Source organism: Dasypus novemcinctus, chromosome 13 (genome assembly GCF_030445035.2).
Source record: "Dasypus novemcinctus isolate mDasNov1 chromosome 13, mDasNov1.1.hap2, whole genome shotgun sequence".
Taxonomy (NCBI): domain Eukaryota; kingdom Metazoa; phylum Chordata; class Mammalia; order Cingulata; family Dasypodidae; genus Dasypus; species Dasypus novemcinctus.
In genome coordinates this window covers 17,171,077-17,196,458 of record NC_080685.1, presented here as the reverse complement: position 1 = coordinate 17,196,458, position 25,382 = coordinate 17,171,077, and the positions used below count along the sequence as shown (strand labels likewise).

Here is a 25,382-nt window from a genome sequence, read left to right as displayed (position 1 = left end):
AATGTTTCTTTTCCACTTTGTAGGGTTTTTTCCTTGTTATATATGACAAGACTCCAAGAGCATACCCTGAGTGTTGGGGATGGGCAGGCATAGTCCTTCATGTAGCATCCTTTAGCCCAGCAGAGCTACTAAAGGAGGGAGGAGATCTCAAGCAAAGCACAGTGAAGGGACTCGCTTAGGACACCAGGGTTACAGATTAGGAGTTCATACTCATGGTCTTAAAAATATTACTTGTCTCCTACACCTTAAATTTCTCATATAAAGTGGGGCCAATCACATGTGTCTTATTTATCATACAGGGCTGGCATGAGGTTGAAATGATGATGTGATAGGGCCTTGAAAGCTCTGTGTATTGAGTTCAGAGTTGTCTTTATGGTTGTGATGATGAAGGTGATGAAATACAGAAATGTGGCTTTGGGGTATGCAGGTGCTCTTTGCGGTTCTTTTTTATTATCTCTGCAGCCTCACGCCTATTAAATGTGACTTCTCTGAAAACTTTGGAATTGTGCTACTTAGCCTCTCACTGAGACTGTGCCTTGGAAATGGGGCTCTGTATTTTCTCACTCTTCAATTCCCTTCGTATGTCCCCTAACCTTTTGTGGTGCCTTGGAGCTATGTTCCCTAGAAAAACATGTTCTTAAACGTCATCTGTCCTGTGGGTGTGGACCCACTGAAAGTAAGATGTCTTCAGGGTTTTACTTCAGTTGAGGTGTGATGCAAATAAATGCGGTTGGGCTTTAATGCAGATTACTGGAGTCCTTTATAAGCAGAGTGATAGTCAGATGAAAAGAGAGGCCACATGGAGCAGCCAGAAGGTGAGTGTCAGTGGAACCTGGAAGAGAAAGGACAAGCTAGGAGAGGCTGCCCTGTGCATTGGCACATGACATAAAAGCCCAGGACCAAGGATTCGCCGACAGCCAGCCTAGAATGCCACAGTCTTTTGGGAGAAGGCATTGCCTTGATGACGCCTTGATTTTGGACGTCTAGCCTCAAAACCATGAGCCAATAAATTCTCATTGTTTAAGCCAACCCATTTGCTTTAGCAGCCAGGAAACTAAAACAGTTTTTGGTACCAGGAGAGTGGGGTGCTCTCATTGCAAATACCAAAAAATGTGGAGAAGGCTTTGGAATTAGGTAATGGGTAGAGGCTGAAAGAATTGTGAGACACTTGATTGAAAAAGCCTAGATTGCTTCAAAGAGCCTGCTGGTAGAAATATGGATGCTGAAGTTACTTCTGATAAGGCCTTAGAAGGAAATGGTGATTATTTTATTGGAAATTAGAGGAAAGGGCTATCCTTGTTTTAAATTGACAGTTAACTTGGCAAAATTGAGTTCTGATGTCAGATGGAAGGCAGAACTTGCAAGTGATGAACTTGGATATTTAGCTGAGGAGATTTCCAAGTGTGGAAGGTGTAGCCTGGTTTCTCCTTGCAGCTTATAGTAAAATATGAGAGGAGGAAATGAATAAGCTGAGAACTGAACTCTTAAGCACAAAGAAACCAGAAATTGATGGTTTGGAAAATTCGGAGCTTTTCCAGATAGTGTACTTTGAGACTAATGCTTGATGTGGCTCTATCAGGGACCTCCCTGAGTTTCCTGAAAGCCAGTCCCCAGGGACTAGGATTCCATGTGAGGTTTTAACTGAACATAGATCCAGTCAGCCATTTCAGTGGAATTTAGGATCGGAGGTGCAGTTACGCAGGAAAGATCTGTGGAAAATGTTATTGTCTGATGGTTTGGATCCCTGTGAACTGCATGCAGAGCTGAGAAGGCTTTTGCAGAATTTGAGTGTAACCACTGCCAGCCTGGACTAAAAGGGACAGAGAACGACTTCAAGGGGAGAACCATGAAGTTCTGGACTGAAGAGATCACTTTGGGTCAAAAGAACGGACCCACCTACATGTGTGGAAAGGGAGGTTCACCCCTGCTTTTGGAGGGGGCAGGCTGCCTGCCCCAGAGCTTGGAGCGGGTTAGGCCTTGTGCCATGATGTTCAGGGAGAATGCTGCCAGCCCCAGGCTCGGAGATGGTGGGGCCTGTACCCCGGCATTCACGAGAACTGGCCACCATCCGAGTACTTGGAGAGGATGGGGCCTGTGCCTCAGCATTCGTGGAGAGACTGGCCACCATCCTGATGCTTGGAGAGGGTAGAGTCTTCACCCCGGTGTAGGGGAGAGCATCCCCACCGCGCAAACCCTTGGCAGGCGTGGGGCTGCTGCTCCAGTGGGCCTGGAGAACAAGACATCGATCCATAGATGACCCTCAGACCTTGAACTCTACTGGAGTTTGCCCTGCTGGGTTTCGAAATTATTCGAGACCATGAGCCCTGTTTTCTTCCCAGTGTCTCCCTTCTGAAAGGGGAATATCTATCCTGTGCCTGTCCCTCATTGTATATTGTTGTCTAGGTTTCAAAGGTCCTGGGCAGTTGTGCCCCAGGACAGACCACAGCCATAGCCAGTTTTGGTGAGACTTTGTTCTTAGCACTGTTGCTGAAATGGCTTAAGGCTTTGGGGATGTTGTGATGGAATGAGTGCATTTTGCATGTGGGAAGAACATATCTTTTTGGGGTCTAGAGGGCAGACTGTGGTGACTTGGAACTATGTACCCCAGAAAACATGTTCAGAAACTTCATTCCTGTGGATGTGAACTCATTGTAGATGGGACCTTTTGCTGAGGTGACTTCAGTTAAGGGGTGGCCCAGCTGAGTCAGGCTGTCTTAATCCTGTCACTAGAGGCCTTACAGGAAGACTCCACATGAGAGAAGGCCACAGGAAGTGACCAGAAAACTAAAACACCGTTCTCTCAAAGGGTTTAGAGATTTAAAGCATAGAAATAAAGCTCACAATGGCCCATAGGAAGCTCTTCTTCCTTTCTCTGTCCCCACTGTAAGCTGTGCTTCTCATTACATCAGCTTACATTTGCAATTGAGCAACATCAGAACTGCCCAATGCAAAACTGGTGAAATCAAATCAAATTTGATTTCACCAGCTCCATCTCTGTCAGCTTCTTTTAATAGCTGGATGGTGAGTGTCTCTCCAGGGATTTCCAAGGCAGTGGTGTTGGATGGAGCAGTGCTGCCCTTGCCTCTCCTTGTTATTCACCCTCGCAGAGTGAAGAGTTAATTCCTTCCATCTGGGATTAAGTGCCTCCTTCCTTTCTGCTTTTTTTTTTTTTTAACTCTTTTTTTCCCCTCTTCTTCTCTCTCTTTCTCCTCTACATCCTTCCATTCCCAGCTCTTCATCTCATCCTTTTATATTTGTAGAGGTTATCAGGTGTTCAGAGATGAGGAAGTGGCCAAAAGTACCCTTCTGTCTCTGACCTTTTTTGAGCCATAAAACCCCCTCTCATAGGCTCTGAAGGCAGAACCTAGTTTAATTTCTAGTGAAATCAGGGTGATAGAAAAGGAGCCCTATTGGCTTGGAGTTTGCCACCAATCCTTTCTCTGCACTGCTGCTAATGCCTTCGAGAGGCTTCCCAAGGATCCCTACCAAGTTAAACTCCTTGAGCCTTTCGGCCTGCCTTTTGCCCACAGTCCACATCAGGTGGATTTCCTCGAAGGCAAGCAACAGAAACTGATGCTAGCTAGTGTAAGCCAAACAACAACAACAAAAGCTTGCAGGGCTGTGGAGGCTTCGAATTACACTGAAGGAAAAGTTGATCTTCATTGCAATAGAAGATAAAGGACTCTGAGGGTCGATGCAGGAAGGACCAGTGGACAGTGTTGCATGGGGCACCACCATTGGAGTAGCAGCTTGGCCACCTGCTGCTCTTGGTCACTCTGTTCAGGACCTCCTTAGGTAAATCTCCAGGGCCTAGCTTGCTTACACTTGGCCAGGAGATAGTCTCTTAGCGTAGCTGTGCAAAGAAAACCGAAGTGCTCTTATGAGAAGAGGAACCCACAGTAACAAAGGCTATTTTGCATTTCCTCATTACACAGTTATCCCACACCTCTAGGTCAGGCACTCTGTCACACACGTGAAGTCCAAACCTGGCAGTGTCATCTGACCCCACATCTCTGAGGCGAGTCATACTGGACTCAATTGATGTTTTCCAGATGCAGTCACTCTTTCCATGTTTCCTTGCTCAGGTCCTTCTGTCTGCCTAGGTGCCCTTTTCCCACTGTTCCCCTGGTGAGTTTCCCTCCCTCATCTTTCAAAATTAAGTAGCGTGACCTGTGGGAAGCCTTTCTTGACCTTCCCCACCTCCAGTGCACCCCTTTACCTTCCTGCCATGAACCCCTGAACCCCTGAGCGTGCACTGCCCTTACTTACCTAGCCCTCTGTTGTGCTCTACAGGCTCCACGAGGTCACGGGCCTTATCTGAGCCCTTTCTCCCTCCCCAGCACCTTGCCCATTTCTGGTCATCAGCCAATAAATATATGTTGAATGGATGAAAGATGGTGTGGGCGGAACAGGAGGCAGTGCTCTTGGGTGAGGGGTGACCCTGCCCTTACTCCAGGGAACATCTCCTCCCCGACTCCTGGCGTTATCTGAGTTGTTTTTATTGCTCGTTAGAAATGTTTGGTAGTGGTTATTGTTAAAAAGAAAAAAGCATCAGAGAAAGCATGAATAAGCTTTCTTGTTACTTCTGTTTGTGCTGGTAATGGCATTCAGTGTAGAGATAGGTGCTGGAGGTCAGGAGGCCTGTGTTCTGGTCTGTTCTCTGTCACCAGCTAACTCTGAGATCTCGGGAGCATCCCCTGCCTTTCTGGACCTCAGCTTCCCCATCTTTGAAATGAGGAGCTGCCTCATCTCAGATGTCCCTCCCCTTACTCAGATTCTCTACCTAAATGGACAGGTGAGGAAACGAATGACCTTTGGGAAGCATTCCAGAAGCCTGGTAGTTGTCTGAGTGGGGCTGGTTGTGCTCAGTGGGCCCACCTGGCCCCACTTGCTCTCCTCCTGCCTCTGTTCACATCAGGGGCCCTGTCTTGTCCTGCATTTCTGTCTCCCATTCCAGAGCCTAGCACAGGGCTCAAGTCCTAACTTTCCATTGTTGAAATCCAGCACAATTGAAACCAACTTTCACCTTTTCAGCTCATTTCGCTGGAGCTGATTGTAGGATTTGAGGATACCTCTCCTGGTTTCAGAGATCTCTTCAAGAGATGTGCTTTCACCCTAGGTCACAAAACATACCTCACCCTCTCTCAAGCTTCAGGGCTTTTCTTTTTGAATATTACCGATCAGAGGACTGAAGAAAAGGAAAGGAAGTCTGAAGCCTGCTCTCTTGTTTCTCCTACAGGTTACCAAGGAAAACCGAAACAACCTCCTGCAAGATATTGTGATGTGGGTGCAGAGCGGGAGGAAGTGAAGATGATCTGTGTTCCTGCTTTTCATGGGTGTGAAGAAATGTGCACAGTTCAAGCGGGGCCTGGCGGGGCCCTGCCTGTCAAGGTTTTATGCCTTCAGGTTTATGCTCACCAAGTTCTTGAAGCCTTGTGGGCTTTTCCAAGAAAGCGTGACAGCTGTTTTCCATAAAGTGTTTAAAAGATTAAATTAGCCATAATGCTGGATTGACTATACAAGATTAACAATCCATTATGGTTTATTTATGCTTAAAGATTTCTGTTTATTTCCTCTTGCAGTCGTGTGCATGATTTGGGTTAATTATGAAATGAGAAATGGTTTTGAGAGCATTAGATGGAATTTACCCCCACTGAAGTTTATAAACGTGTTCAAGGGATGGAGGGAAAAAGAGCTCACTACTTAATTTTTCATGGCATGAAAATTATATTCCTATCCAGGTGCAGCTTCAGTCCCAGGCAATTTAAAGTGGTAAAGTTATTTTATTTTTTAAAATTATTATTCCTAAAGAAAACCATTGAAGGCTCTCCCCTCGTCTCTTACTGTATATTTGTTCACTTATTGCTTAATAAATATAATTATAAAAATAAATATATTTGTTCACTTATTGCTTAATAAATATAAAAATAAATCGATGATTACAGATATGTGAGTCCTTGTGTGGGAGAGATTAGTCTTTGAAAATGTTAATAACCTTAACAGGGAAATTCATAGAGACACAAAATACATTAGAGGTTAACAGGGTCTGGGAAGGGGAAAATGGGGAGTTATTATTTAATACAATTTCTGTTTGGGGTGATGAAAAAGTTCTAGAAATATATAGTGGTTATGGTTACACAACATTGTGAATGTAATTAATGCCACTGCATTGTACACTTAAAAATGATTAAAATGGCAAATTACGTGTTACTACAATAAAACTTTTAAAGTTTCTTTGACTATTAATATTCTTTGCTCCCCAACAGGCTGAATGACGAGAGCATGGGCCTTATTTCAGTCAGAGCCTTCCGTTGGCCTCTTGGAACTTTTCTGTGCCCAGTTTCCCATTCTGAGAAAAAGGGAGAAGTGGCTATCCTCAAAGGATGACATTGTCATACCATGAAAAGAAACCATCATCAGCCACTCTGCAGAATTCCAGTAGAACTGCAACAGTGCAATAGACTGAGTCTATTTAGAACAATGTTATAAAAATTTAGAATTCCTTGTAGAGTTAGTACCATATAACAGTAGAAACGTCTGATGGAAACTTGAAGCATTGCTTTCTGGTCTGAATTCATCAAGTATAAAAACTGCCCACCAAGAGATCGAGTTGTAAACAGTTCTGTGGTTTTAGGTCATTTTTGTTGTGATGAATATCCGAGATTTTTCAGCAACTAGAGTTAGCAACCAGTTTGGTGCTAACACCAGCATGCATTTCCCTATCTGTTAGTGTGGACAGATGGACAAATACTCAAGCGTTTAGCTAGCTGGCAGGTGTGAACTGGGGGTTGGCTATGAGCGAGGCACTGGGGACGCAGTGGACAGAGCGGGAGAAAGAACTCGCTTTGCTAAGTATATGATTTGCAGCTTGTGACAGGCTCTTATATTTAATTCACTGTCCCCTTCCTCAGCATTTTCTTCCATGGTAACTTTCTGAAGCCTGACCTGGAATTGCCAGCCTTTGACGGATCACAACAGAAGCGCTAAGTAGATTACGATGGCTCTGGCTCTGCGTCCAGCCAGCGGGAAAGGGTTCTCCTCCGCCCCTGGCTGCCCTGGCTGGGTTTGCTCAGGAGGCCTGAGGCAGAGGCCGGGGGGCAAGGCGCCATCCCAGAGCCCCGGGACGGGAGGAGGGCGAGCACGGCCCCTCGAAGGCTGTTCCAGGCCTCTCAGCAGGGGAAGTCCATGGCAGGCTGCGGGGCCTGGGCTGGGGACCGCCCGGGAACCTCCTGTCATTCCACTCTGGTGAAAACAGCACAGCCTCTGCTCAGCCCTGGGGAGAACCTAAGAGCGAGGGAGGCAGCGAGGGAACAGTCTCCACGCACCCCGAGGCAGTGCCCGAAGCGGGGCCTCTGTGAGGGGGCCCCACGTCCCCCTCCAGGAAGGCGCTCTGTGCTCACAAGGCTCCCACACGCCCCAAACACAAAGGGACAGGGTCCCTCTAGTCCTTTTGAGTGTGATGTTTTCAGTCAGGACTGTTGACATAGAATTTGATTTTGTACTCAATTAGAAAGATGAGGTTTATCTGAAAGAAGGTCAAATAGCTTGTTTGAGGAGGTTTATACGGAAGCCACATGTGCTTACGAAGGGGTGAGGGTGCCACCGCCGCCTACAAAGCATCTTTTGTGTCAGACATGCACGAGTGACCCCTGACACTTGTGGGGCACGGCAAGCGTCTTGCACACTTTCTCCTTGGTTGGTTTAAGCTCATGCACTAAGGGAGTGGCAGGTACAGGGTGTGAAGCCAAGGATGCGGCTCCCAAGTCCCTGCTCACTCCCTTACACCCAGCAGCAGCCTGGTTTGGGCTTCCTGTCATTTTCTGTTATATTCACTGCGTCATTTGCCCCTGGATCTCAGATCTGACATTTAGCTGTGACAAACTGTGGCTGCTATGAATCCAAAGAATGTTTAGTGCCTGCTGTATACAAGGCGCTTAAATGATTACCAAATTTCTTTTGTCAAGCAGAATGATCACGGAACATGTTTGAATATGTCAGACGCAATCCCTAGGTCTCAAAAAAGGAAATTTAGTGAAGGCTGCGAGATCTATGGCCAGGGCCAAATGTACATAGCCTTTAGGAACAGCATTCTGCCAAGATGTAAAGGAAGAAGAGGCCACGCTGGAGGACCAGGAAAAGAGGCCGTGGCAGAGCCCGAGGGGGTTCACTCACTGAGCACAAGCCACGACCAGCAGAGGGGCAGGCTGAGCACCCGCCTCCCTGCTGCTGTCCCTTCCTGAGACTTGGAGAGGAGGGCATGGGGCAGCCGGGGCAGGTCGAGGCCAAGAGTTCTCTTTTCTACTTAAGTTTGAGATGCCTGCTGTTCTAAACAAAGAAAGGTAGCAAACAGAGTTGGATATGAGTCCAGATTTCAAGTATAATTCATTTTGAAAAGTACACAATTCAAATGGGGGCCGCTTGTATGGAGAATTTAAGGTAGAATGATATGGTTGGATGGGACAGAAAAGGACGACTTTGGAGAATGATTTTACTAAAATGTTTCTTCCCCATTTCCCTTCCTTAGCAACCAGTGAACTTAGAGAATATTCTAGTGATTGTTTCTTGCTTTCAGTTTACATTGAATAAGCATAAGCCCATGTCAGGAGCTGGACAAGTCTATTAAATTGATGGAATATAATCTTCCTGATTGGCCTGGCTGACAGGAAGAGGTTCCCAGTGAAGTTGCAAGTCATTCACTCATTGTTTCCCACCCCTTAAGTGATGCCAGGGGCGGGGTGGGGGGTGGTGACAGTAGCCCAGAAAAATTGGAATAGGCTTTGCCCCTTTTTCTGTTTCCCCCTCTCACAGTGCACTGAGGAGTGTGTGTGTGTGTGTGCTTGCACGCACACATGTGCATGTGTTCTGGCGCAGATGCTTTTGTCACTTTCATGGTGATTTGGGACAAAACAGGAAAAGGCAGTGGCTCAAGTAGAGAAGGCTAAATGAACAGGCATTACTAATGTACATTTTATGGGTAAAGAGAAGTCTGAACCTCTAATGATTTTGGAAAACTACATGCCAGACACAGATGGTTTCGGCGCATAGTGAAAACATATTTAGAATGAGTAATGCCAAATTAGCTACACGGTTTATATAAAACCAAGTACTATAATTTTAATATTATTTTTAGAGGAGTAACAATCTTGTTTAGTGTCTAAATTCAGAAGTTAATAATATATGTTGGCAGAACAGTTGAATAACACTTGTAAGAAATGTCAATTCAGGAATATGTTCTTTAAATGGGATTTAAAGACAGAATATTTTGCAAAGAATACTGTCCCATAAATAGCTGACTGGCAGAGGACCAGATTAGCAGGCCCGTGAATTGTGAAATGGTCATATAAATGTCGTGGCTGCATCACTGCTGCTGGCCAGACAGCCACCAAGAATCCTTGAGTAACTCAAAAACGTTCTTCCTTCTGTGGGTAAGGTTGCCTATAGAATAAATGTCTGTGCATATATACATTTTCAATAAGCAGACTCAAGATGATTTTACTCTTTCGTAAGTAATGCAAGACAGAGAGCTGCATTTATATCTAAGGAATTTGGCCTTACTCCATTCCCCAGAAAGGCCCCACCAAGGACAAGACAAAGTAACCAGCAGCTTCAAGGGTTGAAGGAGCTCACGCGTCTCTCTCAAGGAACTGGATACAGGAGCTCCCAAGGCACTTTCAACTTCTCATTTGTCATTGCATATTCGCTACAGATTGGTTTTCCAGCTTTTTTTAGAGAGAGAGTTTCACTTTTTTGTGGACCATATCATTATTCTTTGTTTCTTCTGAATGCTCAAAGGTGTGTATACTTGAGACTGGCTTGCTGCCAGGCGCTTGTCTTTCTTTTCCTTACTGAATTTAAGGAAATGCCCCATATGAGGAGGCCATACTCACAGAGCAGGGACTACTGTTTAGTTCTTAGGGTTTGGGCATAAACTTGCCCAAGAGGATTTCAGGAGCTGCCAGCCAATTTTGTTTGGCCAACTCAGATAACGGCAACAAGGTTATATCATCTTTTAATTAGAAGGTACCCACATATAAATAAATAATAGCACTCTGTCTCTGATCACAGAGCCACTTATCATTAATTGCTAATTCTTACTTCACCAAAAAAACTCCCACACGTTACCATTTGTTTCCAAGGGGTAAGTTATTCTCTGCAATACTCTTCCTCCACTCCTTTCTTCAAACTTCTAGATCCTAGATACTTTGAAAATCTCTGTGTGAAATACCAAATTGAGTTTTTCTCACTATTATCTTTCCAAAGGGGATAAAACCTTCCTCTCTTCCTTATGTCAGCAAGAATTCAGGTTTCTCCTCGACCCAATGGTTCCTAAGATGGGAAATGTATCTGTACCAGAATGCATTCAAATTTCCTTCTCATGGTAAAGAGTAAAGTAAAAATAAGTTTCATCCCATTCAAACAACTAGACACATCAGTAGCTATGAATGTTTTCATTTCAAAAACAACGGTGTATGCCATTGTTCTGTGGTACAGTAAGGGCGTTTTGGTTTGAGAAACGAGCACGCATCCCTGCTAAGCACTCGAGTGCTGGGCGAAGCGGAAGCTTGGCTTTTCGTAGGAAATCGCTTTGACTTCAGGGTGGAGCAGTACGTCATCCCAGCTGGCTTTCCAGGCACTGACTTGATTAGACTGGAGTTCCTATCATTGCTTGCCCTGGCTCTTGGGCAGGATACTTTAGCCATGACTGCATGCACTACCACATTTCTTGTAGTAATGATGTCACTAGTGTATACTTAGTTAACACCTGCATAAAGAGTATAAAGAAATAAGTGTTTCCTGCAAATCTACCTAGATGTAATAACCTTAATGCATTTTACCAGCTGATGGTATAATAAGTGTGTTGTTCATTTTCTTTTTCATGGCAGCAGTAATGTATAAAAGGCCAATTATTTAACATGCAGTTGTCTTATTTTCATCAGGGCAGGGTATGATCATGTGCTCTCTACTTGTTTTACAACATTAAATGGCTTTCGTTTGAAATTTCAAATTCTGGAAAGTATTTTTGTCCTTCCCTAGTTCTGCAGATCTGGTGGCAGCGAGCACCTGAGTAGGTGCTTATGGGAAGGAGGCATGTGGTATCTTTTGTTTTTTTTATATGTGAAAATTTTTCAAGGACCTGAGATAAAGTTATTCAGTTTTCTAGAACAGCTCTCATATCTCCACAGAAAAGGCCTCCCGTGGACTGCAGTTTTGTTCTTTTCAGTTTTGGGGGCCACAGGGGAGAAAACTAAAGGTGCAGACTGTGGCATCTTCAGTTTCTCCTCTGCAAGTCTGACGCGTCCCCAGACAGGATGCTCTGCTACTGCTCGTCGGAAGCACTCTGCTGGGAAGCCGTGTCATCCAGCCCCATGTCCTCCTGGCTCGCTCTTCTGCACATCACGCCAAGGCTCTCGGCCACGGCCTCTGCCTGTCGCTGGTCCTGAAGCCGGCCCTGCTCTGTGGCATCCGTGGGCTCACAAGGCTCGGAGAAGTGCTTTTAAAGAGAAAAGAGAGGTAACGAGTTAGCTCAGCAAATAGGGATTGCCCATTTCTTCTAGTTTAGTATCACCTGGCTGGCTGTGCCTACTAAGCGCTGTCGGTGTACCAAGCAGCCTTTAGCTCAGAGTCTCAAAGACCAAATTACAGAGGACCAGTGGGTATAGGCTTGAGGAAAGGAAGTTCAACAGAAGCCATAAATCTGGGGCCTCTCAATGTGGGCAGCTCTTCTGAGATAAGGACATGCTAGGAAGAGGACCTTTGGTAAAAGGTCATTTGTGAGCCTGGATTGCCTGTGTTTTGGTCAACATCATGTCAAACACACTTTTGTCTCCAATGCTGAATTCATGGAGATTTGGCCCCAAACAGGAGTAAAAGGGACTTTTTAATTCCAGATACAGGCCCAAGGAATCATCATCCTTGTTGGAGACAGCCAAGGAGGTGAATCCAGAGCTACACATGCGGATTGTGCCTTAAACTCAGATTGGGGTTGAGGGAAAGGTATATTTTGTACATTTTTGTTGGAGAAACGAAGCAAAGGGAAGTCTGTTTATAAGTTTGGTTTTTAAATCTGAAGTAACTACTTCCTTCCTCTTGGCAGTGTGGCCTGGGAGCTTAGGAAGCCCATAAAAACCCTGTAACAGGTGACACACCATTGTGACAACCCCATGGCCCTTTTCAGGCCTGTTTGCCCCTGAATGGGTGTCAGGGCAGCTGTGAGTGCGGTCGCTGTTCAGCTTCCACTGGGGTGGGAGGGCAGCTGGGCCTGCAGCCTCCCCGAGGGTGGAGGGGAAGGAGAAGCAGAATGCCAGGCACGGCCACCAGGATCTATCTCCAGATAACTGCACCTGGACGTAGAAGCCAAGCAGGGTGTTGCTCTCTTGTGCTTGATTAAGAGGCTAAACCTTGGGCAGGAAAATGTGAGTATAATGCTAAAGGAAGATGGGAAATCCAGATCTGATAGTTAATTTTTGTCTGAATGCTACTTGTCTTTACCCCAACACACTCACACTCCATCACGACCACATTATAAGAGAATGCTGGGAATGTTGGCATGTACGTCTTGAAGGTCAAGTGTTCGTGTCGGCTAGCCTGGAATTCTGGATAAGTGACTTGATTTGGCTGAAGTCTTTAGAACTCTCTTTTTCTAATGTTTAAATATCTAAACCTTGTAGACTATCTCACCAGCTTCGAAATTAAATCTGGTTGCCAGGTATTAATGGGAACCTAACTATGGCATCCATGTGCTTCCTTTCCTTTTCCTCAGATAATAATAATATGAAAAGAGAAGGAAATAAAACTTGCTCCCACCGTCCCGATGGGCGGCGAGCATTCCCCGTCACTCCTGGGTTTAACGCCGAGGAGAACAATTCTGCTGAACTCCCGCGCCCGCAGCCTGCAGCCGCGCCTGCTCTTATTACTTGCAGGGCAGGTACTATCTATCTTGGCTGCTTCAGAGAGCTGCTAGACCATTTCGTGTCTAATCACCCGGTCGTCTGCCACCCTGGGAGCCCTGTTGGGAAGGCGGGGGGCTTCTGCGGGAAGACGGGGAGGCATTCGTTGTCCCATGTGGTAAGTGCCCACGCCACCAGCCCGTCCCGCTCCGGCTCGCTGGGGCCAAGCCCCTTACCCGTGTGGCCTGGCTGGCCGCTCTGGCCGAGGGGCCCATCACAATGTTGACGCTGCTGGATGACTGGGTGTCACTGGTGTTGCCCCCCTCTGCCGCGGACAGCCCCGAAATCACCAGAGCGCTCGAGAAGCTCCTCTTGCCGAAGAGGAAGCTGAGGGTGGAGCTGGTGGACGAGCCGAGGCTGGACCTGATGAGCGCCTCGGCGCGCTCGCGCACGCTCAGGTGGCCCGTGGTGGGGACGGCCGGCGGCTGCGAGGGCAGGGAGGCGGCCGAGTTGTGCAAGGAGAGCTGGCTGCCGGACAGCCGCTGGGCCAGCTCGTGGACCGACGAGGACGTCTGCATGAAGGCCTGGTGGCTTTCCAGGACCGGGCCGGACAAACTCGAGGCGGGCGGCCTCTGGCTTAGTGCCGCGGGTGCTTGGACAGACTGGCTGCGGCCTTTCCTCCTGCCTGGGAGGGAAAGCAGGACATGTTTTAGCAGCAGGAGGTTGCCAGAGTCGTCCTGACGCCTCAGCGTTTTCGCGGGGATCGTTGGTGGCCAGCTCTGTGCGGCCCGGGGACCCGGAGTGGGCTGAGGGCTGGAGGGGGCCTGGGCCAGCCAGCGCACAGGCCCCTGGGGTCTGCAGGTGGGGCAGGGCGCTGACGAGGGCAGTGGCAACTACAGTGACTGGACGCTGACGAGGGCAGTGGCAACTACAGTGACTGGACGCTGACGAGGGCAGTGGCAACTACAGTGACTGGACGCTGATGAGGGCAGTGGCAACTATGGTGACAGTCGTGCAGCCCGGTTTTGGCACTGAAAGCCCTGCGTCCCCAGAAACCGCTCAGTCCAGGACAAACGTGGGCTGCGCCAGCAGCGCAACTGGGCTTCATGCGACCAGCCTGGGTCTGCTCCTGGGTCAGGGCCTCGGCTCCTGTGCTCATCTGATAAGCAGTGATAAGAGGACATCATGCCGATTTTTACCATCTTTGGGTGTTTTGAAACAACTTTTGTTTCCTAGAACGGTTTCCCCTTCACACGAGAGCTTTTTGGGCCCATGAGTGTGTGGCCACCATGGGCCAGGGGGGCCTCCGTTCCCCCGGCCTCGGCCCCTGGGGTGCCCATCTCTCTTCCGTCAGGCACACCTGCCCCCACCAGGTGCCCCTTCCAGCCCCAGCTCCTGCCGGAGACTTGGCTCAACGAGGCCACTTTTGACTGAAGAGATGGATCTGCCTTCCCTCTGAAAGAAGAAAAAGGTCAAGTGTCTTCATATGCACACCCTGCCCGTGCAGCATCTGCTCTTTAGCCTTATAAGCTGAGCAGTTAGAAGGAAGGCTCGGGCTGGCTAGCACGCGTGGATGCTTATCTTAAGCATCAACAATCACTTCTATCTGCTTTTAAATTATTTTGGTGGTAGCAGCTAGTGAAGTCACTCTTCTACCAGTTCCCTTATTGGCATGATCCTGGAAGCTGCCATCATTAGACTTTGAATAAACAAAAGTGAGACGATGCTAGAGAAGCACCAAAAAAGCACCATCTAATGCATTTTCTTGTGTTGCAAATGCCCAAATGGTTAGTTATGCCTTCTGGTGGTTCTGAAACACTTATGCTTGTCTGTAGGAGAACCCGAGAAGTGAGGTGTCTTTTGGGAAGCAGCTTCTTAGGGAACACACAATAGATTCCGGGGCCCCTACCCACCTCAGCCCCGGTTCTCTCTTCCTAGGGGCTTCTTGGCAGAAAAGGCCCTTCAGCCCCACGCACAGGGAGCGCACTGCTCCTGTGGACGCTGCGATGGTCAGAGTGCCATTTCCAGAGGACACGGGGGGCCCCTTCCCACCTTTGCTTTCCCCTCCCGCCCGTACTCTGAGAAGCTGGGGTGCTCCCTCCGCAGTACCGTGCGTCCTCCCTGCAGGTCTTGCACGAACTCCCCTGGGGTGAGCACGGTCTGCCCCTCACCTGGGGTCTCCCCCGGGGCTGCGGCCCGTCCACCCCTGCTGTAGGAGGGGGTGGGCCAGTGGCCTGGCACAGGGCCCTGCTGACGAGGTGAATATGCTAGTCTTGCAGCAGGAATAAAAGGAAAGAGAAGGGACCTGACCAACCAGAAGAGCAGAGGTGGTGACCTGTTTATTCACAGTCAGCAAGGCCAAACATCTGTTTGTGGTTTACACTGTAAAGCTGACCGCTGTCCAAAAATACTCCAAATTCATCTGAGTCCATGATTTTGATGCTGGCTAGACCACCCGTACTTGGTGAGGTGCTTTGCCGCTAGTACCAGTGACAAAGGGACCAAGGCCCATCCATGTGTCAAAGGGGACTGGTCCACAACCGACAAGGGCACCCTCTCAAATTCACTATTTGGGATCTCCTCATTGCTTCTGCTCCCCCCACCCCCACCATGCTAAATGCATTTCAGCTACTCAGGATCATTATTTTACAATTTAACTTTGTCAATTACTTCATTATCAAACTGTGAATCCTTCTAGGAAAACCTCCCCAGAGCCTGAGTTGAAATACCATAGAAATGACCCTCCCTGGCTGCTCGTCCCGGCTTCACGTGTTCTCTGCAGAGTGGTGGTGTCTGGCTTCACCAGCAGAAGAGCTCGGGATCCACTCAGAGGAGTTCCTGCGGCTCACCGTCGGCAGGTCGCCAGCCCCTGCTGCCGGGCTCAGCCCCTTCCGGCTGGGAGGTCTCCCCTTTGCCCCAGTACGAAAATGGCAGGTTTGGGCAGAGCGCCTGGCAGCTGGGCATGAGGGACGGCTGGGCCCAGGGCGGGCAATGCTGGGGCAGCGGCAGCAGATGCTCGGCCTGGCCGGTCTTAGGATGGGATCCGGGTCCTCTGACAGTTTGGCCACCGCTCAGGATTGGGATACTGAGCTGGGGACTGAGGCAGGGCCAGGGGAGGGACGGACCAGCTGGGTCCCCAGCTATTAAAAATGGAGCTTCGGTCACCATGAGGAAACCAAGATCCCTGTTATTTGAATTTGGCTCAAGCTCATCCTTCAACTGCTCAAACATTGCTGCTTGGCTCAAGCTTTCTCAGGCACACCCTGCCCCACAGTCAAAGGCTCTGGTTCTCTAAGTCTTGAGGCTCTGGTGAGCGGCTTGCTTACAAGTGTTTGTGGGGGACGGGGGAAAGTGGGGGTGGTGGGTGTTTCCAAATACCAAGGAAATGGAGATGACACAAATCCTGTCTTCATGTGCTCCACAGCGAGACAGCAATCAACCCTAGGAGAAGGGCAAATGCCCTACTATATGGCTTTAACTCCTTGAGAGTAAAACAGTGACATTTCATTTTCTTTTGGGGGGCAGAGACAAGAGGACGAGGTATCTGTCCTGAGTGGGGGAGGCAAGTTGCTCCTTTCGCATCCTTATTTGGACCTTTCTAGATTTCTTTCAGGGCACCTGCTGTGGCCAGGATGGCTCCAGGTTTCTCTGAGGCTTTCCTGTAGGCCCAGCTACCAGTATCATGCAAACAGTCCCACCAAGGTGGGGTCCAAGCCCCCCACTGGCCCCAGGTGCCGGTAGGCTTTGAAGCTCCCCCCCACCCCCCTCCCCTGTAAGCTTTAGAGAAGAGTCGCCCCAGGAGCCCTGACCCATCGCTAAGCCTGGAGCAGCTGCTCTGCCAGTGGGTGGGTGTGGAGGACAGAAGCAGGCTTTCCTGCCATCCCCCTCTGGGACATCTGTGCCACTGATGCTCGCTGGGCACCGTCAGGTGCTCTAGTCCAAAGGGCTGAAAAGGCGGCTGCTTGCTCTGCAGCAAGTGCACCCTTCTGTTGACCATCTGGGGCTCTTGGTTGGATCTAGACGCAGCCTGGCTCTCCTAGGGGCAGGAAGTAGCCTGCAGAGGGCAGTGGGGGTGATGCTCTCAGGGAGGGCGCTGTCAGCTGCTCTTCGGGGTCCCCTTTTTTCCCAGCTTGGTGTGTCCCTGGCCCTATCGGGCTGAAGGTGTCATCGTCATCATGAGAGTGTTCCACCTGATTCTGGAAGGTTGGAGAACCTTGGGGTATAAAGTCAGGGGACCCCATGGGATTCTGGCAGGGGACTTGGGGTGTCAAGGACGGGATGGTGCCTTTCAGGAGAGCCAGTGGGATCAGCAGCTCTTGGTTCTGGTGCTCTTGGCTGCCAGTCCCACTTTGGAATTCTGTGATCCAAGGACCAGCCCCTAGCCTTCTAGAAAAGCCTGGTGGGGGTAACTGAATTTAGTTCTCTGAGTTTAGGAGGTGGAAACATTCACTCATTCCTTCAACCAGTATCTACTGAGCTCAGGACTACCCTTAGAGCTAAGGGACCCCCAAGCCTGGCTCTTTAGGGGGCCCTAGCCGGACCCTCCTCCTGCATGCGCACAGCAGAGACCCCACCGCCTGCGCTCCCGCACTCGGGCTGGGTCCCCTCTGGGTCTCCGGGCCTCCAGGAGCCCCTGCTCAAGGCAGAGCCTGCAGAAGCCTGTTCCTCAGGCTTGGCTTCCCAAAGCCGGGCTGCGCTGCAGGTGCACACCCCCGGGCCCAAGGGTGGGCCAGATGCAGCTGACCGCGGGGCATGGCTGGAGGCTCACGGGCAGGCATGAGGGCCCTTGCTGGGCAAGACGCGGGGCCTCCACTGGGGCTCTAGCCCCAGGCCCTGCAGAGCTGTGCAGCCCTCTCCTGGGTGCGGGGCAGTGAGCGGCTCCAAGGTCCTGCCCTCCTGGAAGATCTCAGCACACCCACACCGATGTGTGCCAGGTGGTGATTGGGGGTCGGAAGAAAAGCGAAGCAGGGGAAGGGGAGCGAGGGAAAGGGTGGGTGGGGGCCAGACAAGGTGGCAGTGGTCAGAGGCCCGGGAGAGAGAGGAGCCGCGCCGAAGCTGCACCAAGCGTCCCCCTGCAGAGGAAGCAGAGCGGCGGGGCTGCCGAGCACCCCCGGGAGTGAGCAGGAGTGGGAGGGAGGCCCGCAGAGGGCGGGGGCGCGGTGGGTGGGGGACGGGGTCCTGCAGGAGTGCGAGGGCCTTGGCTCATTCTAAGGGAAATGAGAAGGCATCATTCACAGAAGAATGACGTGACCTGATCCGAGTTAAATAAAATCCCTCTGGCTGCCACATAGGGGGGAGATTTATGCCTGTGTATAGTTGTCCAGGCTGCGCCAAAGGCCAAAGACGGAAAAAAGCAAGAGCGAGGCTGTGTTTTCCTTCTGTGTAAACATGGGGTGGGGAGGGGCGTGCCGGGTTTCCTGTCCCACGGCTGCCGGGAGCACCCACGTCCCTAGATGACGTCCCGCTGGAGTGCCTTCCCGCCACCCCGTCAGCTCACTGAGCAGCGCGGGGGGCCTGCGCCGCCCCCTGTCCCCACCTGCGCCTGCCCCGCCCTCCTCTGCTGGCTGCTCTGGGAAGACCTGGGTGTCCGCTTTGCCTGCTCAGAGGGCCAGAAGGAAAGCCAGTTGTAAGTGGAGCCTTTGCCAGGGGACAGGACAAAGTCGTGGCTAGCAGGAGGCACTGCCAGCAGCAACAGATGGAGTGCTGGGGGCCAGGGCAAGGCGGGGGGTATTCAGTAAATACGTTTCCCGTGCTCCCTCCCAAGCGTGCGGTGCTCCAATCCTGGATCGGCCACTTACTAGGGGGGTGAATTTGGGCAAGTGGCGCCTCAATTTCTTCATCTGCAAAATGGGCTGATAGAAGTGCTTAACTCACAAAGTGACAGTGAAGATGAAAAGAATGTACACATGAGAAGTACTCAGGATGGTGTTGGCACATAATAAGCACCTGAGAAATGTCACTTAATATTGGAGAACAGTAAATATTACTGCAGTAGCAGGGATGCAGTAGATAATTCGGGAGCACAGAAAGAGCAGGAGCAGCAGACAGGCCGGTTTGCTTCAAAGCTGCTGATACCACGGCAGGGGCCTCCCAGAGTCCACCTGGCAGGAAAACGATGGTCCTCAGAGCCGGGCCGCCGGCGGGGAGCGGTGCTGCAGGCTCACAGCCGGGTGGGCTGTCGTGCCAATCAGGCCTTGTTAACTAGTAAAACGGAGAAAGCCAGGAGTGCCTCGGTGTGAGCAGTGCTAAGAAGCAAGGATGGATAAGGAACAGCTGGCCGGGGCTCTAGAAGCGTCTACTCCGACATCTGCCACGAAAGTCTGGACTGCTCCCAGCCCCGCGACCCGGGTCCGAATGGGGGGACACGCACTCCCTACAGCAGCCCGAGTCTGCCAAGAGGAAGGAACACTCGCTTTTTTCCAGGCCGGGGCTGAGGCCAGTGGCGGGTCCTGTTTTACGCATGAGGAAAGGGAAGCGGGCATTTCACGGAGTCAGAGGCGTCCAGCACATTCCGTCTCTAACCCTTTAGGAGCCTGCCACCCCCCAGCCAGCTCTCCCCAGAGACCTCGAGTCCCTTTTCAGCAGCACCCTTGATCCTGCCCATAATCCATGTCAGAGATTGGGGCAGACACGTTTGGGCATTTCACCATTTGATGCCTACCTTGCATTTTCCTCTCTAGAAATCCTCTCTAGAAATGCTCACGTTTCTCATGCCATAACAAATGCGAACTATGAGAAAGCCCCTGCCCGGGGGTGGCAGCCCTGGAGGCATCCAGGCAGGTAATCTGCTGGGGTTCTGGGAAGAGGACTTGGGCTTGCCCCTCTTCTGAGCAAATAATAGGGACTTCTTTGTCCATATAAATGCATTGTCCGTGTTTGTATAAATCCTTCTTCGTTCAGGTAAATGCTCTGCCGTGTTCTGGACACGCCCAGGAGGCAGGAACGGCTTTTGTTAACTCATTTGGTGCAGAGCTGGCGGGGAAGCATGCACACAGAGGTGCTTAATAAATGCTTTTGGATGGCGAGGAAGAATTGAGGCCAAAAGGTCATACTGTTAACTGGCTTTAAACCAAGGACGATCAGCAAGCAGGGACCGGGCGCAGCTTCTGACTCTGTTCCAAAGAGCCTTGTCCTCCGGGCGCTCAGCATCTCTGTTTCTGATGCAGCCCCCTCGCCCCCCATTCCCCAGTGCTTTGGGGCCCCTCACCCATCTGGTGCAGCCTAACCATTTGGGCATTCGTTTAGATGTGATTTTTGACTTTGAAGTCAGCCCAACGTTGGCCCCAGCCACCTCCTGCATCCCCACCAGCTGACACCTTTCCTACCTTCTTATCCTTGGAAATGCCAAGCATAACAGGAGGAAGGCGAGAACGAGAGGAAAGCTGGGAATGTTTGTGCAAATTACACTCTTGGAGATGGGGCTGGAGGCTGAGCAACGTGCAGATCAAAACCCTGTCCTGGCTCAGGTGCTCTAACAGCTGGACGTGGAAGGCTCACGACCACGCAGTGACTGAGCGAGCGAGAGATGGAATTGCGCAGTGGCCCCTGGGCAGACGAACAGAGAGGCGAGGGCTGGGCTGGTGAGCGGACAGCGAGAAGGCCCGGGGATCCCAGCACCGAGGCTGGCCTCTATCGCAGGAAGCTCTCAGAGGTTAGGGCACCGCATTCCCTGCTGTGGGTCTCTGAGCCCAAACAAGCCGTGACCAAGGCGTCTCACCGCACCCACCTGTCCTCCGTGTCCTGTCCCGGTTCCGGGCCCTGCGGGGCTGCTCCGTGCTGCTCTCCCGGCTCTCCCCACTCGGGGCGTTGGCCCTGCCTGCAGCCGGGGGCCCCCCTCCGTCCACGTCTTCGATGTTGCCGCCGCTGTGCTGGCCCGCGTGGCAGTCCTTCCGCATCCTGTGAGTGGGAGGGACCCTTTGGGGATTCCCGCCAGAACCTTCCTGGTGCCCCTTGTGCCCCCACCTCATCTTGTCTGAATCGGTGCCTGCGACCGTGGTCCACCGGTGGGCTGCCCAGCCGGTGTGGTGGGAGGGGGTTTGGATTCCCCAAACCTAAGCATCTGACAAACGACTCCCCTGCACAGGGGTGAATAAGCTTCGGTCTCCACCTTCCATGAGAGCTCTTAATTCTGAGGCCTGAAAAAGCACTCGGAATCCACTCCAGCTAACCAGAGACTTATGACTAAAGCAGGCGAGATGACCTAGGGGAGTGAGAGGCGCACGCCATGGGAGTTCAGGCACGGTTCTCTCCAAAAGACCCATAGCCTCCGGGGCTCCAGAAGAACTTGGGCCAGATTCTCAGCCTTGGGTACCTTTGGGGGAAATCGAATCTCATCTGTATGGGATTTCCCAATCTGAGATTCAAAATTCAACATGAGGTTTCAAAATCTGAGGCTACTTGTTGAAACAAAAGATCTGGGAGGTGCCACTTGCATCTAACAATTTTAATCACATGAGGAAATAATGATCAAAAGTGGAATTCTAATCAAGCCCACAAGAGTTCTGCACACACAGACCCCATCCTGATAAGGACCTACCTTAGCCACTTGGTGCGGAGCCACGTCCTAATTCTGTCCAAACTGACAGGTCCCCCCCAGACGTTCTTCAGCTGCCTGTGAGTCCCCAGGTAGGATGTGGTGAGGGGGGAAACATACATGGGGTACCCAAGGGGCTGGTCACAGGAGGAATTAATCAAGTTTCGAAGGACTTGCTTATTGTTCTGGATGCTTCCACGCTCAGGATTGCGGTTGCGAAGGAATATGAGCTCCTGCTGCTGCCCAGCCCAAAGTCCTCGGACACATTCTTTGTTAACCTACACGTCAGGCAAGACATGGAGGAAGAAAGATGGTCTACATGATGGTTTTGACCAACAGAAGGGAGCAGGGCTCTGGGATTGAGTATCTGTGACCTTAACGCTTTGGCCTGAAGCCCTTTTCATCATCAGAATGGCGACCCTGAGGATGGACGTGATGCCATTTTCAAATGGGGACATCGAAAGCAAAGAAAGCAAAGGTAAATTTTTGTTTTAGCCCAGTGGTTTGAAGCTATATGAAGAGGATTCATTGTGAAGGAAGCTCCTGGGTCCAGAAGGGGGTTGTTAGGGGAAGGTCTGGAATTTCTCTGAGGGTCTTGGGAAACAAGCTCCACCTGGATCCTCCTCTAACTGTGCTTCTACTGGGACTTGCCACAGCCCTTGCCTGAGTGCCAGCCCCAATCTGGCTCCTCACCCCACCTCTGCCTGCTGGCCAGTGCTCCTCAGTAAGCTGTTTCTCTGAATACAGGATGATGGATGGCACAGGGACTGGCACATTGCACCAACCACTGTTCTATTTCTTCCCAGATGGACACCAAACAAATGACTCATGCCCAATGGGAACCCGGAAGTATGGCTGTTGTACCTTGATCACCTTGAAGCTCAAGAAGCTTTTGTGGAGCATGATGACCTTGTACTCATCCGTGCCCTCATCCACCACGTGCCTCAGGGTCAGCAGCTCCTCCTTGTTAGACAGCACCGAGTTCCTCCAGGTGGGGTCGCCCTCGTGGCAGATCACCACCTTTTCCTCAAAAGACTGGATGGTCTCATAGAGGACCACTGGGTCTTCATACTCATCGGGGCAAGTGAACTGGTCCTGGTGAAAGGAAGTCCGTTTGTGGGCTCAGTGAAGGCCAGGGTTGCTGATCCTCGGGGAAGCGCACACACAGACTTGGACAATGACCTCCAAAGCTAAGTTCACTTCCACAGCCTCACTCTCCCTCCTGTCCTTCTTCTCAGTCCTGCACTGGGGACAAAGGGCATCTCCTCATCACATTCCCCTAATCACGGGAAGCCTAGGGAAAGAGCTTCATGGCTAACGTTTCCCATGAGTCTTAGCTACAGTTTGAGCATTTCTGATATGCCGGTTTCTCTGGTCAACATCCTCTTTCTTTCCTCCTCCCTGAGTTATCACCACCTCCTAGCAGCTCTTGAAGACCAACCATCACTGGTCAATGTCAGGAATATCCAGATGGCCTCAATGGCCACTTACCTAAGTAATAAACCCACTCACTCACAAATCACATTCAGAGGAAGGTGGCCCTATTTTTTTTTTTTAACCTGGTGAAGCTTCAGTGACATCCTGATAGCAGGAGCAACAACTTTATGCAGTAGATCCATGTCAGCGAATACCCACTCGTCTTGGGCTGTTACTCTAAAGTCACCTTTGAAGAGGGCGTGAAGACCATACAGGAAAGAATCCAGGCTGTAAAACAAAATGGTAATCACGATCAATTTTCACTGAAAAGTGTTCAGAATCTTGTCATTCTGAACAAGGTCTGAGTCTTCCATTTGTACACTTCAAAAGTTATCTTACCATCTTTAGGCTGACCCAGTAGGAAGACGACCATGAACTCACTCCATTACCCCAAAAGCCGGACCCTGCAGCCCTCATTACTGCCCTTATGGTAGTAGGGTACGGAAGTCATTTTCAATAATTTTAGGTGTTGCAGAAGAACTTGATCTTGAGCATGATTTTAGAGATCATGGTCAAATTTAAACTGCTAAGAAAAGAGACTGATTTATTCCAATACTGCTACCAGGTCTCCATTTGTCAGGACCTGCTGATGCTAACTGTGGAATAATCCAGGAGACTTTATTTTCCTTTGTACTTTTTGGGCTATGTTACTCATCATAAACACTGGATTCTACAACACTATGGGGAGAGAAAGTAAAACCAAAGGAAACCTCAAAATTGTCATTTAGATTCTCAGAGAACATCCATTTCTGAACTCCACCCTTTTTTAAATGAAGAGGCATAATGGTGAAGGTCAAAATGAACGACTGAAGGATCTTTCAGGATTATCTGGATTTTTATGTTTCTAGATTTTTCCCTCCTGTGCTTCCATTTCTTAAAGACAGTTGAGCATTGCCTGGATAGAGAGTATGTGCTTCTCTCAAGGGAAATCTCTCAAGGCCTGAGTCCTTCAAATTTTCGATGAATGTGGGGAATAGGTTTGGGAAAGCTACTAATCTGCATCGTGAGGAGAGAAAGAACCGTTCTTCCTTTCTTCTTTTCCTTCATTCCATTAATTCACTCTCTTGCACCCGCCTCTAACAACCCTGGCCTCTAACATCCCTGAGAGGCAGTTCTGGGGCAGCCACAAGGAGCAGCCCTGCTGGGGCTGAACTGGGACAGAAGGAAGGAGGAGAATGTGTGTGAAGGAGAATCCCTGAGGATGGCGGGCTCCTAAGGACTCGACTCGGCTCACTGAGCACGACTTTTGCTTCTATGCAGTGCTTTAGACCTACACATCAGGGAAACAAGTCCACTGATTGCTATTTTAGCATTTAGTTGTAAAATGTACCTCTCTCATGAATTTCCTCCAAGACTCCCTTGAGAGAGACGCTGAGGCTCTGCACAGAGCAGAGTGTGGGAAGCGGAAGCCAGCGACCAGCCAGGGCCTGGTCGAGCAGGACTCAGGGTGCCGCGGCCCGGCGGGGCGCTGACCCTCCCAGAAAGAGCCCAGAGGCGGCTTTCCTGAAGGGGCTCTTCCTCAAAGAACGAAAGCTTCCTGGGCTGTGGACTTTAGCGACAGCCCACAGGGCAGCAGAAGAAGAGTTACGGGCCGGCAGGGCCAGGCTGGCGGAGAGTTCATGCCAAGGGAGGAAGTTTTAAAACCTGAATAATGGTAGCTCTCTGCTCTCAACTGAAAGCATTTGAACATGATTCCTGTTATCAGAAGGGGGCTGAGTCCTGAAATCCTAAACAAGGGGTGGGAGACACTCTGGAAAGGATTACGAAGGCTGCTCTGCCTGCTCAGAATGGCCCTGCACACATGCAAGAGAGAGATGCTGTTGCAGGGATGGGGACGGTGGCAAAAGAAGGTTCAGGGACTGGCCCGAGGTACCCAGGCCCACATCCACAGCAAGGTCAAGGTGATCTGTCTACTGTTTGCTCAGCTGCATTTGCAGGGTCACTGTAGACTGCTTGTGAATCTGTATGTAAAGAAAACCAAATTTCCACTGGAGCCTCACTAAAATGGCTTCTTGAGGTCCCAGGCCCCCAACAATAGATGTTTTCCTGAGGGTTTCTGTTTTCAGAGAAAATGACACACTGTGGTGCTTTAATGCTGTTCCATTAAAATGATACGTAATGTAGAAAACAAAGACCGAGTTAGAATTTCATTGGACTTGGGGGTATTACCCGTAGCACCTTAAAGATAAGGGTGTCCTAAAAGTGAGGTGTTTCATTACCTGCCTTCTTCCCTCAAGAGGATGAACTGAGCCTGTTAAATTGTTTCCAGAGGAAAGTAGAGATGAGAAGGGCAAGCCGGGGGCAGCAGGGGGCAGAGGTCCCAGACACCTGCAGCACACCTCTGATTTGGAACTTCCAAGCCAGGTGTGGTTTCACGACACTGGTGAGAAATGGCAGGTCCGTACCCCCGGGCCAGCCGCTGGGGCTGGCCTCTTCTTGCTGGGAAGGAGTGTTTCATCTGAGTCAGTCACCACCCCCCACCCCCA

The 25,382-nt window shown here is 50.3% G+C and overlaps 2 protein-coding genes across 3 annotated transcripts in view; one reads left to right on the top strand and one right to left on the bottom strand.

The window, feature by feature from the left end:
* The window catches only part of NTPCR (nucleoside-triphosphatase, cancer-related), a 46,387-nt gene extending 40,154 nt beyond the window's left edge, over nt 1-6,233 (top strand). Inside the window, exon 5 of the mRNA XM_004451028.3 lies at nt 5,240-6,233. Within this exon, the coding sequence (XP_004451085.1) occupies nt 5,240-5,308 (69 nt within the window). The 3' untranslated portion in view covers nt 5,309-6,233. The remainder of the gene's footprint in view (nt 1-5,239) is intronic.
* A 2,855-nt stretch (nt 6,234-9,088) lies between these two features.
* The window catches only part of PCNX2 (pecanex 2), a 354,532-nt gene continuing 338,238 nt past the window's right edge, over nt 9,089-25,382 (bottom strand). For both annotated transcript variants that reach the window (XM_071207372.1, XM_004451027.4), the window contains 6 exons: nt 22,980-23,124; nt 22,285-22,515; nt 21,424-21,698; nt 20,614-20,783; nt 13,124-13,572; nt 9,089-11,491 (listed from right to left, as the gene is read on the bottom strand). In XM_071207372.1, coding sequence (XP_071063473.1) covers nt 11,318-11,491; nt 13,124-13,572; nt 20,614-20,783; nt 21,424-21,698; nt 22,285-22,515; nt 22,980-23,124 — 1,444 coding nt within the window. In that variant the 3' untranslated portion in view covers nt 9,089-11,317. The remainder of the gene's footprint in view (nt 11,492-13,123; nt 13,573-20,613; nt 20,784-21,423; nt 21,699-22,284; nt 22,516-22,979; nt 23,125-25,382) is intronic.